Source organism: Pelobates fuscus, chromosome 12 (assembly GCF_036172605.1).
Source record: "Pelobates fuscus isolate aPelFus1 chromosome 12, aPelFus1.pri, whole genome shotgun sequence".
In the NCBI taxonomy this organism is placed as follows: Eukaryota; Metazoa; Chordata; class Amphibia; order Anura; family Pelobatidae; genus Pelobates; species Pelobates fuscus.
In genome coordinates, this window is record NC_086328.1 from 140,565,595 (window position 1) to 140,580,385 (window position 14,791).

The window sequence follows — 14,791 nt, forward strand, 5'->3', positions numbered from 1 at the left end:
CGTGGCTGTCAAGGGGGGAGGGGGATATAGGGAACCTGTGTACAACAAACATGTGGCTGTCAAGGGGGGGGGGAGATAGGGAACCTGTGTACAACAAACACGTGGCTGTCAAGGGGGGGGATAGGGAACCTGTGTACAACAAACACGTGGCTGTCAAGGGGGGGGGGATATAGGGAACCTGTGTACAACAAACATGTGGCTGTCAAGGGGGGGGGGATAGGGAACCTGTGTACAACAAACACGTGGCTGTCAAGGGGGGGGGGGATAGGGAACCTGTGTACAACAAATACGTGGCTGTCAAGGGGGGGGGGATAGGGAACCTGTGTACAACAAATACGTGGCTGTCAAGGGGGGGGGGGGATCGGGAACCTGTGTACAACAAACACGTGGCTGTCAAGGGGGGGATATAGGGAACCTGTGTACAACAAACATGTGGCTGTCAAGGGGGGGGGGGGATAGGGAACCTGTGTACAACAAACACGTGGCTGTCAAGGGGGGGGGAATATAGGGAACCTGTGTACAACAAACATGTGGCTGTCAAGGGGGGGGGGATAGGGAACCTGTGTACAACAAACACGTGGCTGTCAAGGGGGGGAATAGGGAACCTGTGTACAACAAACATGTGGCTGACAAGGGGGGGGGGTAGGGAACATGTGTACAACAAACACATGGCTGACAAGGGGGGGGGGTGTAGGGAACCTGTGTTAATTTTAAAATAAACTCTTTAACCTCCTTTGGAAGCTATTTGGATACAATCTATGCAACAGGACTCTCATTTTATGCATTTTCAGATCCCTCTGGAATGAACACTGCAGCCACCTTAACCACGTCACCTAATTCTTGTGGTTATGGCAAAAAAAAAAAACAGCTGGTTGCATTTCATTTATTTGCAATTTAACCATTTTCAAGCAGTTTGCTAAAAACAAATGGGTTCTTGTAACACCCAAAGGCTGGCCCTTTTGCAGTCACCAATATAATGTTTTGGTAAAATGGAGGGGCTTGACCCAAGACTGCGCCCACCATAACCACTACAGTAAGCTGTGTCCATTTGTGTTAACACTGTATTTGTGGTGTCTCCAGTTGTGAGAAGAATTGTTTTCTATGTAAGGATTCAGTCGTCTCATTTATATTGTTTCTTTTCATTAATTTTCATATATATACTCATTATTCATTCAGCACTGAAAATAGTGTTTTTTTCAGACACACAGTCTAGAAATAGTGTATTTCCTATATTACTTTGTAACCGTCTCATTAGGAAAATAAAGAAATTGCTGATCCCTTCAACATGATTTCATTCTTATATTTGGCCACTTTTAGAACGACGCACACCGCAGTTAATTGCGTTTTCCTGACACCTTAATACAGTGTGAAGCTCACCTTCTAGGCCACAACAGGGGACCTCAAACTATCGCTGACTTGGAGAGGATTTTTTCATTTGGAAATTTGAAATTCACTCTCAATAACTGCAGATTGTAATCGAATTCTACGTTTAGTAGCAAATAGCCAAGCAGGGGAGAGATTCTCCAAACCAGCTATATTTATCTACATTTGGCAACTAGGCGATCATCGGACTTCTGTTTGGAGTTTAATAAATAAAACTTCTTTAGCTTTAGATTGTGTGAATGTCATCATTGAGATTTCTGATTCACCTTCTACTCGATTGTGCACACGGTTCCTCTTGAGGTTTCTGTCTCGATCTTATGCTTTATTTACTCATGATGTTGGTCCCATTGTACAGCACTACGGAACCTGATGGCGCTATATAAATAATAAAATAATAATATTAGTATATTTCGGGCTTTATTGCATATAATTACAGATGCATCTTGTTCGTTTTCTATAGCGTCCTGTCTTTGCCGTGATCTTTATATCACAACAGGTACAAAGTTTAGGCAGGTAAGCCGGGTGCTTGTAAAAGGATGTTGTGTATTAAGGGACGTCGGAGAGATAAGTCAGGTATTAAGATATTTTTCAACAGTGGATGACAGATGAGTTATCTGAGTAATTAATACTTAAAGAAAAGTGTTAATTACATGCAGATCCATTATATCGTTTTCTAATGGAACTCCTAAATTAGAATGTGCATGAGATTACCCTGATGAAACAGAAAGGGTTAATCATTCTGCGATAACACAATTGCTAGACTTGAGATGCAAATAGATTTAATGTATGGTCACAGCTTGTTTGCAATATTTATTGAGGTAAAACTGAAAATATTTAGGGAGACAGTGCTAAATCTGCATGAATCACCGTGGAAACCATAAAATGGAATTCATATTGCGGGATGTTCTAAAATGGTTTGACACATGACAGTGGGATGTAGTGGTTATGGTGCTCAGTGTTTCTTTAAGGTGAAATGTGTCATATCAGGTTTGACTTAAGCTTTAAAGATAAGTTACACAATTATTATATACTTATCTCCCTCCCCAGCGTTCTATGGGCGCTATACTATTGTAACACCCACCCTCCGCTACTGCCTTGCTCCTACGCTTCGTAACAGTAGTTGGACATCATCATCCGAATGGAGAGACATTCGTCACTCCGTTATTTATCCAGCATGACCCCCCAACATGACCCCTTCCACCTGACAGATCTTTAGTATTTATTTGCCCTGCAATGGAAACAGTAATATGAATTATCACCAGTTAGTATGCAAAGTATTGCGTAATGTTTCTTAATAGGAAATTCGATATTATTACCTGTGTTCAAGACGTTTTAATCTGGGATTGTTTTCTTATGAGAATGACCCCAAGTATGTGACGTTGTATTAAAACAAGTGGAATATGAAAACAGTGGATTAACAGTAAATATAAACCTTGCCCCCAGAAAACCTATTTAATTGTAATTATTTCCCAGTAAGCTGTTTTAGTTGTAAACTTTCCCTGCTGTATGGTGGCGTCCTTTTAACTGAGCCTGGAGAGTTTGTTAAACAATCACCGTGCACATGAATGCATGTAATGTTTTATACAATGTAAGAAACGGGACCCTGACAGGCAGACCAAACTCGCGGTGACCCTAGACTTTTTCCTTTTCTTTTTTTTTTTTTTGTCTTTTATTGACTGAAAACTCCTTGGTTCAATTTGTCCAAGTGTTGTAAAAGACGAGTTTTCAAACTTAACAAACGTTGTTTTCTTAATGGCACTAATCATTTGGGAGACTCTTCTCTGGTCTCAGTAGTAAATATTAAGTTATGTGTTTTAAACAAATCTTACCTTTAAGGCAGCAAGGACGTCGTGGTCTGGTGTTCACAAGTTGCCAAACAACAAACCACCATCGAAACAGGTAACACTGGGCTATGGCAGATAGATGGAATATAGAGAATGCTGACCCAATAAATAAAATATCATTTCCACTAATTAAGCAACATTCCAGTTATCTGCAAGAGATTTGTGTGTTTTGGATCAATAGATCAAATACGGTCACTCAGAAGAACTGAGCTTGATGGGCAAATGTTTAACAGATCAAATACGATACTTTACAAAAATAAAAAAAAGGTTGAGGCTGGTGGGCTAGTGCATATTTTTTCCATATGTGACTTTCTCTATAAATTAGTTCTTATATATATTTTACCTGTTATTGATCTTATCCATAGCCACATTTAATAGCCAAACTAAAACTTCAGGGAGCTATTGCATAATCGTAGCCCAAACATAACTTGATTCCCTAGTCTGACCAAGCTCAGTTAGTGATCACTAAACTCCACTTTCACAAATCTCACAGGAACCGTGTTGTTGGTGACTTTACTCACATGGAACATCAAACTCACGAGGATCCATAATTGTAAGGGACCTTGGAAATTTCCCTCTGTGAAAAAAGCTGACTTTTTAATTTTATTATTTTTGAGGATACTTGAAATTTAAGAACCCATCATTATGTCTCTGGAATGAGTGGTATTGACATGGCTTATTCACTAATGTGTGAATTGTCGATATTTCTGGGGTAAAAGAGCAGAAAAGGGACAATTCTCCAATTCATCTGTTTTTGTTTTGGATAGTTCAGCCTAAATTTGAAATTCCAATACTTCCCACTTTGGTAAATAACCCCCTTCTAGTCTGTGATTACTTAGACGCTCTCTTGTTACTGCAATCATTTGATTATGATGATGTCGTATAAAGAATATGAATGCTTTGAGACTTGCTTCTCATTGCATTACACAGCTCTTCAAATTAGTGGTACGTCTTTGTCCAATGTTACTGCCTGTCCAGATTCCACTGCATGTTACTTCCCGTCCACAGAGTGACACTATCGTCATAACAAATGCATATGCCCCTCAATAATGAGTAAGACCTGACTGCTGCATAGATAGGGGGAATGAAAGGAAGGATCAGACTGCACTTGTAAGACAGAAGAAAAGGACAGTGACGTCACCTCCACTTCAGGTATCACCAACCATAAAGGACGTCACAAGCTTTATTTACACAGTTAAGTTTTCACGTCCACATAACACATCTTCTGAAGAACCAGACTTGGCTAAAACAGAGGGGACCCATAAACCAGAGTCCCCCCCCAGAGTCCATAAACATACTTTAAGACATTCCCTGGGGTTGTGACATGGTGTAATGTCTGAGAAACAGCGGGAGTAGGGTGTGGGGTGGAGGTAAGACTTCACAAAACCCTTAGCTGTTGAAGGCCTAAGTAAACTGAAGAGCAGAGGGGGTTAACCCCATATTGCCAGATGGATTTTCTTTGATTTGGTTAGATGAGCATCTATTGGCAGCAAAGGGGTTGAAGATAGTCTTGGTCTAGTTCGGTCCTTAAGCCTCAGACTCGAACATCTTCTTTCTGCCTTCCATACCAGATTTCTCCTCAATGTTCTTACGCCAGTCACCAACATCACGAAGATCTTTCTCCTGGTAAATGAAATAAAAATAATGGTCTTTATCCTCTGCTGACAGTGGTGTGTGAAATATTTCTTTGATAAAATTGATTTAAAAAAACACGAATCTTTACAATGATGAATATTGAATTATTCTTCAGTGGTTCGAAACTTGGAAATAGAAGAGGTATTTTTTGTGACAAATACGGAGTTCAGAGAAATAAATAAGTTTGTCACTGAAATATATGTCTGCATTCATTCATTTAATGCCTTGTCTCAGTGTCAATTACATTATTGATGTGATTTAGTATATCTTTAGTCCTTACCTTGTCGGTGTCCTCTTTCTTGACCTGCTTGAGATTGGCACGAAGTTCCATGTTGACTTTGTGCTTGGAACCAAGCAAAGCGCGAAGCATGGCATCAGCTGACATACGCACACGTCTCAGTGCGGGCCTCTTGAATTTACCCCTCAGGTCAAAGATCTTCTGGTTGAGGTCTTCCAGCTGCGTAGTAAATGAATTGGGCTTAGACAGCATTTACGGGTAATACAGGACAAGTAGTACTTGATAGAAATAAAGTAGTTTGTTATAGATAAAAAAGGAGACGCTAAATATTCAGAGAAATTGAAAAATCTAAAGATGTAGCATATGGTCAGTGGAATAATTTATGCATATTGTTTCTGTATGAGACAGTATAATATCAAGAGGGAATTATATGATGCGTAACTCTTAAAGCCAACAAAATGAAGTCTTGTATAAGTGGATGTGAGAGTTGCTTAAAAAAAGGAAAACACACAGAAGAACCATGAGTTGTCTAATTCCACTGCAGAAAGCAAATGGAATGGTGATTTAAGTCTCTAAGGGGAACATATATTTAACAGGAAGTCTTTCAAAGGTGCAACTGTAGGTCTGAGTGGGAGGCCCCCAAACTTATATTTCTGTGGGCTTTTTAACAAAGGAGTGAAGTGCTTGTTGACCCCATGATAGGTGTGACTTGCAATCCTCCATACAGCTATCTTGAAGTTGATTTGCTCATGTTGCTCACCTCCTTGGAGCTCTTCTGAACTTTGACCTCCATGTCATATCTCTCCTCATCAACCACATCAATCTTGGCGTGCAACTTTTTGACAAATTCCTGGATAGATAGAACGTAACAATCAAGAAAGTTGAAAATCAGGTTCCGGTGCACATTTACTTACAAACAAGTAAGCACCACGCCAACTATCTATTGCATTCATGAATTGCGTATTATGCCGTAATGACTGACTGTACACTAAATATACGCTATTTTAAGAACACTAAAGGAAGATTGGGAGATTCAATGCAGATGAGACAATGGGACAGCTGTTTCACAAGAATTCACTGCTTCTAAAAAAAACATTTGGAGACAAAAATGTTCCAGAAGAACATGATGGAATATCTAGGTTTACAGCGGCTGGTAGTCTACACTTTGTGACTCTTGTAGAGCGTCGGACAGCAAAATATGGAATGTAATTAAGTTTAAAATAAATAAAAATGTATATAATAAAAAAAAGCCATGTATATACCAAATGTTATTTCTCTCCAGTAGTGTGATAACAAAATACTACTAGCTGTTATCTGTCCTCCTGTATTTATCTAATATCAATACGACTAATGTTTTCCACTCCATACTGTGAGACGTACATGTATGTGTGAGTACCTGCAGATCTTGCAGAGAGTGTGGCAGACTCAAGGGAGGACAATGCTCGTCCAGATAGCTCTCTTTCTCTGCGGCTGTATCTGCTTCTTCTTTTTCTAGAGCTGTTTTGGCAACCTGGAGCATCAAGCTCTGTACACAGGAGAAACACAGTGTGGGTTGTGGTAATAATGGTTGGAGAATTGTCAGGTGTGAGTCGGATAGAGTGGAAGCAGCACTGCGGGCCCTGAATGTCGCAGTGTTAAACACTATGCAAGCCTTGTGTTTGTGAGTATACTCACTGTCTGTGGGTATAAGCAGTGTCTGCATGTTAGTGAGCGCTATTAGAACTGTGTGCTCAGGTATAGATTCTTATACGGAACCAAATTGTCCTCCTAAATTGGCCCTTTTTAAATAAATTTAAGCTAGCTTGTTATGTGTTCAAAGATACAGAGATCTTAAGAGAAATAAGTATTTAGGTAAAGGTTAGTTTGCAGCATGTTAATATGCACAGCACGGTACAATGCGATGTGCATGCCTGCGATTTCATAGGGGCATGTACCACCTTACCATCTTGGTTTCTAGATAACCTTACATGGGGTACTTTTGTGTCATTCAGGGTAGGATTTATTGAAGTTAACCCTTATGATGCTAAAAAGATGGGCACTAAAGGGGTTAAAACAATAGTGTATGAGCAATGGACAAAGTACTGTGTGTATGCAGGCGCGGTACTTGTGTGGCTAGGTCCTAAAAGGTCCAGGTTTGCATGATAAGTGCTTCTCTTACCTTCAGGTGCACTTTGCGAGTGTTGGACAGTTTGCATTTTTTCTGCAGAATGTAAGAAAAAGAATATTTGTATATGAGCTTTCCCATTCCCATGTTGCTGACCGCCCTCCCAACTTGTATGGCTCCTTACATTTGGGGGTCTATTCTATTCATTAAGTAAAATTAACAACCGTTTAATAGAGGTTAGTAATGATACCCAACTTGACCTCAGATAAATAAAGAGTTTGCTAGAATTCAAACATGCCACCATGGGCTCCGAACTGCTTCTTCAACCAAGGGACTTTCCATTGAGCTAGTTCCCCAAATCTCTTCACTAGCACTCATTACTATGAATACCTGTTCCATCTAAATTCTATATTTTGGTAGAAGTTCACAGTCCACCAGTAAAATGTCTGACATAATAGCCGAGTTGGACTTTTTACGCAACTTTATACAACTAATTTTCACCCGTCAATTGTCTTAACTCAAAAAATGTTAGTGAATAATAATAAGACCCCCATAACAGTGACCCCAGATTGCCTCCCGCTTGCTGTTATGAGAAAGAAACTTACGTCGCTGTGCGTTGAACATAGAGAGAAAAGAGAAAAAAATATATAAATTAAAGAGAACAATGCATGTTCCAAGGATGACCCAGCTATCGTATTACACAATTTATGCATATTTACAACGAGGATGAGCAAAACAATGACAGACAACAAAAACAAACATAGTATATAGACAATGAAACAAAAAAATTAAAGTATATACACTAAGAGAAAACACGTATACTGAGATAGTTCCAGGTGAACTTCACAACCACCTGTGGAAATATGTTACAAAAGGACAAAAGTGGAGACCACCCAGAATACGTATAATGAATGAAATACAAAGGGACAACCTGATAAGGGTCCAATTCCCTAGAATGGGATCTGTGTGAAAATGAAAAACACTTTCATAGCGTAAAAAAGTAAATATAAATGGTGTTTAAAGTGAGATTAGAAATGCACTCACAAACAAACGATTATTCAGGCCTTTCACCCTCTCAGGGGTAATAAGATGAGCACAGAGGTCCTCCAACACGATATATGTGGATATAAAAATGCAATAATAGTGAAGAATGTTTGGAAATATATAAATTCACATTTATTTATTGCACTTACAAATTTTCAGCATAAAAAAGGCATCTCTCCATAAACATATGGAACTCCTGGTGATGATAATCGAGTATCCACAGTCCAGAGTCAGGAAGAAGATACAGCATACAAATAAAATAAAATAAAAACAATAGTACATAAGTAAATGAGAAGTGTAGTGATGTCCAACGCGTTTCGTCCTATTCAATGACGGACTTCTTCAGGGATAGAGATAGAACCACTTCTGAGGGTTTATGTACCCTTCAACATCATTATCTTCATCCGGTACAGCTGTTTACGGGCATGCGATTCACTGTGAAACGCAGAAATCCGGCGCGAATACAGGAGGCTTCTCCAACAGTTCCGGGTAGTAGTGCGCATGCGCGTAATGTCCGCGCATGCGTCTATTGAAAGGACCACTGCCTGTGAGGGACAAAAAGCATAGAAAGGCGAAAAACGCCTGAGAACCAAACCGAACCCCTGTTGTTACAGATTCTAATGAAGTAAAGGAGTTTACCGAAATTATTACATCATACAGATTAATTATATATATTGAATATATCTCTCCTAACAAAGTATATGTACACATATGTACATGTAGACACAGAATAAATTGTATAATATGGATTGTACATATATATGTATACAGCCATATGTAAATATAAATTAATATAAATTAATACATGAAATTGAATTCAAATCCAATTGATATAAACTTACTTGGGGGGACATATAACCCCATAATGAATTAATTAGTATACACCATACTGGATGTGATTATTATTATAGAATTATTATGTGAAAAATAGAGAGTAAAGCTCAATTAAAGGGCCATGTATACCCATCATATATTGTTGATATATAAAGAAAAAGTATAGATTAAATTGATTGAAGCTTGAATTAGTTTAAGAGCTTCTTTATACGTGAATTAAGGAATGTGTTATTATTTCATTCATAGTGAGGAATAAATATACTTAAAGAATATAAAAGTATATTCTATATATTTACATATAGGCTAATATATACATATAGACATATCAACAACGAAAATAGAGAAAATTGATGACATCTGGTTATAGATATTTGGACAAATATCTATAACCAGATGTCATCAATTTTCTCTATTTTCGTTGTTGATATGTCTATATGTATATATTAGCCTATATGTAAATATATAGAATATACTTTTATATTCTTTAAGTATATTTATTCCTCACTATGAATGAAATAATAACACATTCCTTAATTCACGTATAAAGAAGCTCTTAAACTAATTCAAGCTTCAATCAATTTAATCTATACTTTTTCTTTATATATCAACAATATATGATGGGTATACATGGCCCTTTAATTGAGCTTTACTCTCTATTTTTCACATAATAATTCTATAATAATAATCACATCCATTATGGTGTATACTAATTAATTCATTATGGGGTTATATGTCCCCCCAAGTAAGTTTATATCAATTGGATTTGAATTCAATTTCATGTATTAATTTATATTAATTTATATTTACATATGGCTGTATACATATATATGTACAATCCATATTATACAATTTATTCTGTGTCTACATGTACATATGTGTACATATACTTTGTTAGGAGAGATATATTCAATATATATAATTAATCTGTATGATGTAATAATTTCGGTAAACTCCTTTACTTCATTAGAATCTGTAACAACAGGGGTTCGGTTTGGTTCTCAGGCGTTTTTCGCCTTTCTATGCTTTTTGTCCCTCACAGGCAGTGGTCCTTTCAATAGACGCATGCGCGGACATTACGCGCATGCGCACTACTACCCGGAACTGTTGGAGAAGCCTCCTGTATTCGCGCCGGATTTCTGCGTTTCACAGTGAATCGCATGCCCGTAAACAGCTGTACCGGATGAAGATAATGATGTTGAAGGGTACATAAACCCTCAGAAGTGGTTCTATCTCTATCCCTGAAGAAGTCCGTCATTGAATAGGACGAAACGCGTTGGACATCACTACACTTCTCATTTACTTATGTACTATTGTTTTTATTTTATTTTATTTGTATGCTGTATCTTCTTCCTGACTCTGGACTGTGGATACTCGATTATCATCACCAGGAGTTCCATATGTTTATGGAGAGATGCCTTTTTTATGCTGAAAATTTGTAAGTGCAATAAATAAATGTGAATTTATATATTTCCAAACATTCTTCACTATTATTGCATTTTTATATCCACATATATCGTGTTGGAGGACCTCTGTGCTCATCTTATTACCCCTGAGAGGGTGAAAGGCCTGAATAATCGTTTGTTTGTGAGTGCATTTCTAATCTCACTTTAAACACCATTTATATTTACTTTTTTACGCTATGAAAGTGTTTTTCATTTTCACACAGATCCCATTCTAGGGAATTGGACCCTTATCAGGTTGTCCCTTTGTATTTCATTCATTATACGTATTCTGGGTGGTCTCCACTTTTGTCCTTTTATAGTATATAGACAGACAGAAGTTAAAACATGATAGAAATATTTTTTTAAACATCTACTTTTGGGAAAAGACAGAGGTAAAAACGGGCATGTTTCTAATGATTATTCACTTTTAGATCATGTGTTTTTAATGAATAAGATATTACATTACAGATATATATATATATAAACAGGAAGGAATCAATGCTTGTACTCACTCTTCACCCATTTTGGCGGTTTATGTGATACCTGTGAATTAAACACAATAGCCAGCTTTAATATTATTTGCACATTAAACATGTTTTAAACATAACCCTACTAAACCCAATTATTAAAACTGATACCAAGTGGTCACATACGCAGCTGGCAAGATCTTAATCCCAAATTCAGCAAGTGTTCCTGCTCGGTTCTGATTGGGGTATCCTAAAAGGAATCCCTCTGTACTCCTTGGTAACCCATGCCTTCTCAATCACTTCCCATCCTCTAAATAGACCTTGGCAGGGCTAGTCAAGACTGGACACCTGCCCCCTCGTCCGTCACCCGATCCTGATAGAAGTATGAGAAGCTTTGTAAGACTTTCCCAAAATATCTTCAGAAACCTTTAAGGAAAGTCAGCTGTTTCTCGCCCTTCTCGGCCCCCTCACCCATGCTATCCCACCATTTTTCATTAGCAGCCGCCATCCTATAAAGAGGGCACAGGTGAACATACCAAGTATTTATTTACTTGGCTTCTTAAATCTAGTCTGAGCCTATCTGTAGGGGTCTTATTTCATTCCCCAAAATAAAGAACACCCTGTACTATGCAAGAATGCCAATTATCACACGCTGTGAAGTATCTTCAATAGGGCTGCCCTATAGGTAGACCCTCAGCTATTGGGGAACTACAAGTACCATGATGGTTTCTGCCCTTAATACTGGCAAATCATGGGAAAGGGAATTATGGGTGTTGTAGTAACTGAAGATCCCCCTCTTGTCCATTTGATCTACAATCTAGCGTCTTCACAATGTACACAATACAGGCAGATCACTCCATCCTTATAAATAGTCCTTAGGACCCCATCAGTGTTAATTAGAAATTAATGCACAGAGAAATCACCATACAATGTCCATGGTGACTAAACAGGGCACCCCACAGGTTTCTGAACTACAATACCCATGATGCATTGCCAGTCTTCTAAGGAATCAGAGTGAACCTACAGCACTGTCTTTATATTAATAAACAAAATATGCAGCAATATATAGTGATGCAGAGTATGGGTCAAACGAGTGTTAATATCTGTTTCAATGTGGAATAGGTTGGCGATTTATAAATACCAGTAATAAATAAATAAAAATGTATCCTCACTATGGATAATATAACAATGTGTCAATATATCCTCACTATGGATAATATAACAATGTGTCAATATATCCTCACTATCCATAATATAACAATGTGTCAATATATCCTCGCTATGGATAATATAACAATGTGTCAATATATCCTCACTATGGATAATATAACAATGTGTCAATATATCCTCACTATCCATAATATAACAATGTGTCAATATATCCTCACTATGGATAATATAACAATGTGTCAATATATCCTCACTATGGATAATATAACAATGTGTCAATATATCCTCACAATGGATAATATAACAATGTGTCAATAGATGAACATTTAGTCTGGATGGATGCCAAATCTTTGTTCTAATTACAATATCAGATTCACTGACTCACAGGACACAGAAACGGGAGGCTGACATACTATGTTTAATGTTAGCCTAGCACGGTTCAGATTATTATTATTTATTATTATTATTATTATTATTATTATTATTATTATTATTATATTATATGTGTGTGTTTATATATATATATATATTTATATACATTAGAGGCATTTGATTCCTAAAGCTTAGAACATGTGAATGTTAAGCTTCCTCATCCAATCAACATCTAGAATGTTACATCACAGTTTTTCCTTGGTAGATTTTGCCCACTGTACCTAATAAAGGTCCAGTATACCTGAAAGGAAAATATTGACTCCCATCATCCTCAGCCAGAACTAGTTGATGAAGAGGGTGCTGTGTGGCTGAGGTGGAGAGATCCAGGTATGTATTATGAGATACTGGAAGCTATTCATGATGTCACTGGGCTCTACAGGCTGGCAGAGCATTTGAAAGTTGTAGTCCTAAACCAGTGTTGGCTGATGGCTCACCCTATTCTAGAGCTTTATAGTCCTCTATAGACAGACACGCACTATGGTCACTTTGGACATGGGGGAATATCTTCCATTGGCTATTCTCTTACCTGACCCTTGTGGACGGAGCCCTCTGTATGAAGCAGGGGTAGGACTGAAAAGGCTGCTAGTTAAGGGGGGTAATTATGTACTGGGGAGGAGCCCTGGGGAGTTACTGTCTGCCTCAGTAAGGACATGAAAACTCCCTCTATCCAATAGCACAGGGAGAGACACAAATACTCAGATTCTACTTCTGCACATAATCTCAAGGCATTTTAACCCACAGTGTGCTAGAGACCTGCAGGAAACCCAGGCTATTTTGCCCCATAGATATGGATGTGGGTACCAATTATTCCGCAGTAAGGAGACTGGCAAAGTAATATTGTCTCAATACATTTATTACCACAACTTGTTATTCTCCGCCTCAGCCTCTGGCGCTTATTCCACATCTAGGCATCTACCCCAGATTCCCAAGACAGATTTCCTTGGTAATTCAATACTCTGCATATTACCTCTTTAACTTAAAAAATAAATAGGATAAAAATATCTTAAAAAAAAACAAAAAACAATACAGCCGACTGCAAGGCTGTACTGCTAAGAAACCGTCGATATCTGCGATAAGTCTTGTATATGGACATTCCTTACTCGGAAATGCCTTAGCTATACGTCTTCGCTTTGGTGTAGGGTGTTGGGTTACCAGATTTCCTCTTTAAAACATGACCCGTATGAAGTATTTATATGACAGGATTACGGGGTGTGTAATCTGAGTTTATTCACTAAACTCGCAATATTTAGTCGAAAAGAGCTCATCTGGAAACATTCCCCAACTCGCCTAGTTTAGCTTCATATTTGCCATTTGTATTTCATTTCGCTATAATTCTGATTTTAGTGGAGAACCCTTATTCACTAAACTGTATATATTCAGCGTTTAGTGGCGATTAGTCAAAAAGTTTATTCACTAACTGCGCATTGTTTGAATTTGCCAATAGAACTGAGACCGAAATAACCAACTCGTTAAAATATCCAAATTGGAGAAAGTTTTTCGGAATACATTTTGTCCCATCTTTGGTTTTTCAATTCACCACAATTCACTATTTAGTGAATAAACTCCATAGGTTCACTTTTTATTTTATTCTATTGTCCTTATTAATGGAGGAAATTTGATAGCGCTATAAACTGACACCGCCAGCTGCTGTGAAAGTGTGGCCATTATCTTTTATTTAATTACTACACATAAACACACCTCTGCCCTGAAATGTCTGCAAACATTCATTGCTTGCTCCCTAGAGAGGACCCAAAATTAGTCCCCACGAGGTGGTACATTGCTGCCCTCTGCTGGACATAGAACATAATGAAAGTTTATATGCCTGGAGAGCTCATTTTTTCCTATCACCTGTTGCACATCATGTCTCTGTAATCCAGCTCCTTAGGCTAATCTTCCTGTCCCTGTCACTCACAGGCCGACTCCAGTTGTGTTCCGTTCCTTCTGTCACTGTTCCGTCAAGCAGTAGATATAGCTAGGATTGATTGGGAGTCTCCATTGTGCCAAAGGAAAGATAAAACAACAACTCTGTCTTAGCCACCTGTCTGGATTCGAGTTTCCGCTGCCATAAGTTTTCATCAAGGCCTCTGGAAGACTGTTTGGTTCTACTAAGACCAGTTTATTTGCAGAGTTTAATGACGTTCACCAGCCTTCACGTGTTAGAGAAAACAAGCGTTAAACTGAGTACAGGATGTAGGGTT

At 38.1% G+C, this 14,791-nt stretch overlaps 1 protein-coding gene across 1 annotated transcript; it reads right to left on the reverse strand.

Annotated features, from left to right (window-relative positions):
- Positions 1 to 4,335: 4,335 nt before the first annotated feature.
- Positions 4,336 to 13,188, reverse strand: TNNI2 (troponin I2, fast skeletal type). The gene is made up of 7 exons (XM_063438359.1): positions 13,120 to 13,188; positions 11,033 to 11,067; positions 7,259 to 7,300; positions 6,497 to 6,625; positions 5,861 to 5,950; positions 5,143 to 5,319; positions 4,336 to 4,850 (listed from the first exon to the last, which is right to left on the reverse strand). The coding sequence occupies exons 4-7, from the start codon at positions 6,617 to 6,619 to the stop codon at positions 4,755 to 4,757; spliced, it is 486 nt and encodes a 161-aa protein (XP_063294429.1). The 5' UTR covers positions 6,620 to 6,625; positions 7,259 to 7,300; positions 11,033 to 11,067; positions 13,120 to 13,188; the 3' UTR covers positions 4,336 to 4,754.
- Between the last annotated feature and the right edge of the window lie 1,603 nt (positions 13,189 to 14,791).

Coding starts and splice junctions, on each gene's coding strand:
- TNNI2 (XM_063438359.1), bottom strand. CDS start 6,619: ATGCTCCAGGTTGCCAAAACAGCTCTAGAAAAAGAAGAAGCAGATACA. Junction 5,951..6,496: donor ACTCTCTGCAAGATCTGCAG/GTACTCACACAT, acceptor CTATCTATCCAG/GAATTTGTCAAAAAGTTGCA. Junction 4,851..5,142: donor AGAAAGAGGACACCGACAAG/GTAAGGACTAAA, acceptor TTCATTTACCAG/GAGAAAGATCTTCGTGATGT.